This window comes from Meles meles, chromosome 3, assembly GCF_922984935.1.
Source record: "Meles meles chromosome 3, mMelMel3.1 paternal haplotype, whole genome shotgun sequence".
Lineage (NCBI taxonomy): Eukaryota > Metazoa > Chordata > Mammalia > Carnivora > Mustelidae > Meles > Meles meles.
In genome coordinates, this window is record NC_060068.1 from 26373177 (window position 1) to 26375673 (window position 2497).

The following is a 2497-nucleotide window of genomic DNA, read 5'->3' on the forward strand; positions in this document are numbered from 1 at the left end:
ATATGGGTAATAATGTTAACACCTCAGGCAACCATTTGTCATCATAAGACAATGAGTATGCTTAGGAACTCAATTATAAGAGCTTATTCTTATCCCCTACACCCTGATCTGCATATTGTTAATCTTTCTTCACCATATTCTAATGGACAATACTCAGTGATGGAACAATGCCATGTGCTTCCAACAGCCACATTTAAATATTATCTTGGACTATGGTCCTTTAAAACAAACTACCTGAGAAGAATGTGTTCCACTACCTAAAGTGATGTAGCTGTGAGAAAACAATTTCCCGACTTAGTTTATTTCCTTGAGAAGTGGATTATTAGAAGATTTATTTTGGAGATTTGATTGATTTTGTAAATCAAGTGATCTAATCCTTGGAAAATGTTTATAAAGATACCAACAATGTTATTGCCAGCCATTAACGTTTATTATTATTGGGAGTCTATTATCATGAAATAAATGAATACAAAATTATTCCATTCTTGTTCATCTGCCATATTCCAGGCTTTGTTGTTTATTCCAGATCAGAGATGATGAGACATGGATGTAACAAACGAAACAACAGTGACACAGTTCATTTTTCTTGGGTTATCTGGTGTTTACTATCTGAGGCTCACATTGTTTGTGATATTTCTCACTGTGTATCTGCTCTCCCTCATGGGAAACACTCTCATAATTTTCATTGTTCTCATGGACATCACACTCCAAACACCCATGTACATCTTCTTAGGAAATTTGTCATTCCTGGAGATATGGTATATCACAGCTACAGTGCCAAAATTGCTGGCAACCTGCCTTTCACAAGCTGTCAGCATCTCTGTTTCTGGTTGTTTAACCCAGTACTACTTCTTTTTCTCCCTGGGAGCTACAGAGTGCATCCTGCTGGCTGTGATGGCCTATGACCGGTACCTGGCCATCTGCAGCCCTTTAAGGTATTCACTTCTCATGAACCTTCAGATGTGCCTGTGGTTTTCAGCTGGATCCTGGATTGGGGGTTTCATTGCCCCTCTCCCACCAACCATACTCATCTCCCATCTAAACTTTTGTGGTCCCCAGAAGATCAACCATTTCTTTTGTGACTCAGACCCCATTTTTAAACTCTCCTGCTCAGATACATTTTTGGTGGAGACTTTAGGCTACACATGTACCTCTATCGTGATTCTAAGTTCTTTACTTCTCACTATGTCTTCCTATGGATACATTGTGGTCACAATAATCAGGCTGTCTTCCCAAAAGGCTCAGAAGAAAACCTTCTCTACCTGTGCCTCCCACCTCACTGTGGTCACCATTTATTATGCCACCATTATCTTTGCCTATGTTCACCCTCCAGCCAAACACAACTTCACCATTGGTAAAGTGATCTCAGTGTTCTATTGTGTTGTCACTCCACTGGTAAATCCTCTCATATACACTCTGAGAAACAAAGATGTAAAGACAGCTTTCAGAAAAGTGCTAGAAAGAAAGAGACTGATTTTGACAAGAAACTTGCAAAGGATTTGAGAGGTACTCTAAAATAATCAATCTAGAATGGATTCCTAAACCACATTTGCAAATGGTAAATATTGAAAATTTATTTAAAAATTGATATTACTTAGTATGGACATTTGGGATTGAATTCTATGAAAATAGCGTATAACTGTTACAATTAAGAATGTTTTCATGGGGGCGCCAGGGTGGCTCAGTGGGTTAAAGCCTCTGCCTTCGGCTCAGGTCGTGATCCCAGGGTCCTGGGATTGAACCCCACATCAGGCTCCCTGCTCTGCAGGGAGCCTGCTTCCTCCTCTCTCTCTGCCTGCCTCTCTGCCTAGTTGTGATTTGTCAGTCAGATAAATAATATATTGAAAAAAGAGAATGTTTTCGTGCAAAGCCACAGTGACAGACATAACTCAAACTTTCTGTCCACAGATGTTCATAATTAGAAAATGGCCTGCTTTAATCCCATATAATATTTTAATCAAATTTTTCATAATTTATATCTTAATATTAATCACAAACCAAAAATTGTTTTTGTTAAATGGAGCAATGTTACTCCTTCTTGTAGATGGACAATTATAAATGTGTATCTTAGCACCTCAAAATAATTCAATCAATAAACATTATTAAAAACATCTGATGAGCAAGGCAGTATTCTTAATTACGGGTGTTGATTTAATTGTGAATATAACCTTAAATATAAACTTTATTTGGAAAATATTAGGTAATTATTTTTTGGATAATAGAAATAATGGAAAACTACCAGAATATTAGATTATTTGTGGATAACATAACTGGATTTTAAAATATTAATGGAGGTAAAAAGATTAATAACTGGAAGAAAAAGAGGGAAACCTTAGAACTGGGCAGTCTAATAATGAGATGTCTAATACAGTCAATTGAGAATCAGCTGTCTTAGATTCTTATAAAATACACAAGCAGACAATTGTTTCTGCATAAATCAATTCAATTCTGGGATAGAGGGAGAAAAACAAAAGTGTAGACAACTTATCTTTCATTA

General features: G+C 36.7%; 1 protein-coding gene across 1 annotated transcript; it reads left to right on the forward strand.

The window, feature by feature from the left end:
• Positions 1-543: 543 nt before the first annotated feature.
• Positions 544-1503, forward strand: LOC123938048 (olfactory receptor 6F1-like). The gene has a single exon (XM_045998982.1). The coding sequence runs from the start codon at positions 544-546 to the stop codon at positions 1501-1503; it is 960 nt and encodes a 319-aa protein (XP_045854938.1).
• Positions 1504-2497: the final 994 nt, after the last annotated feature.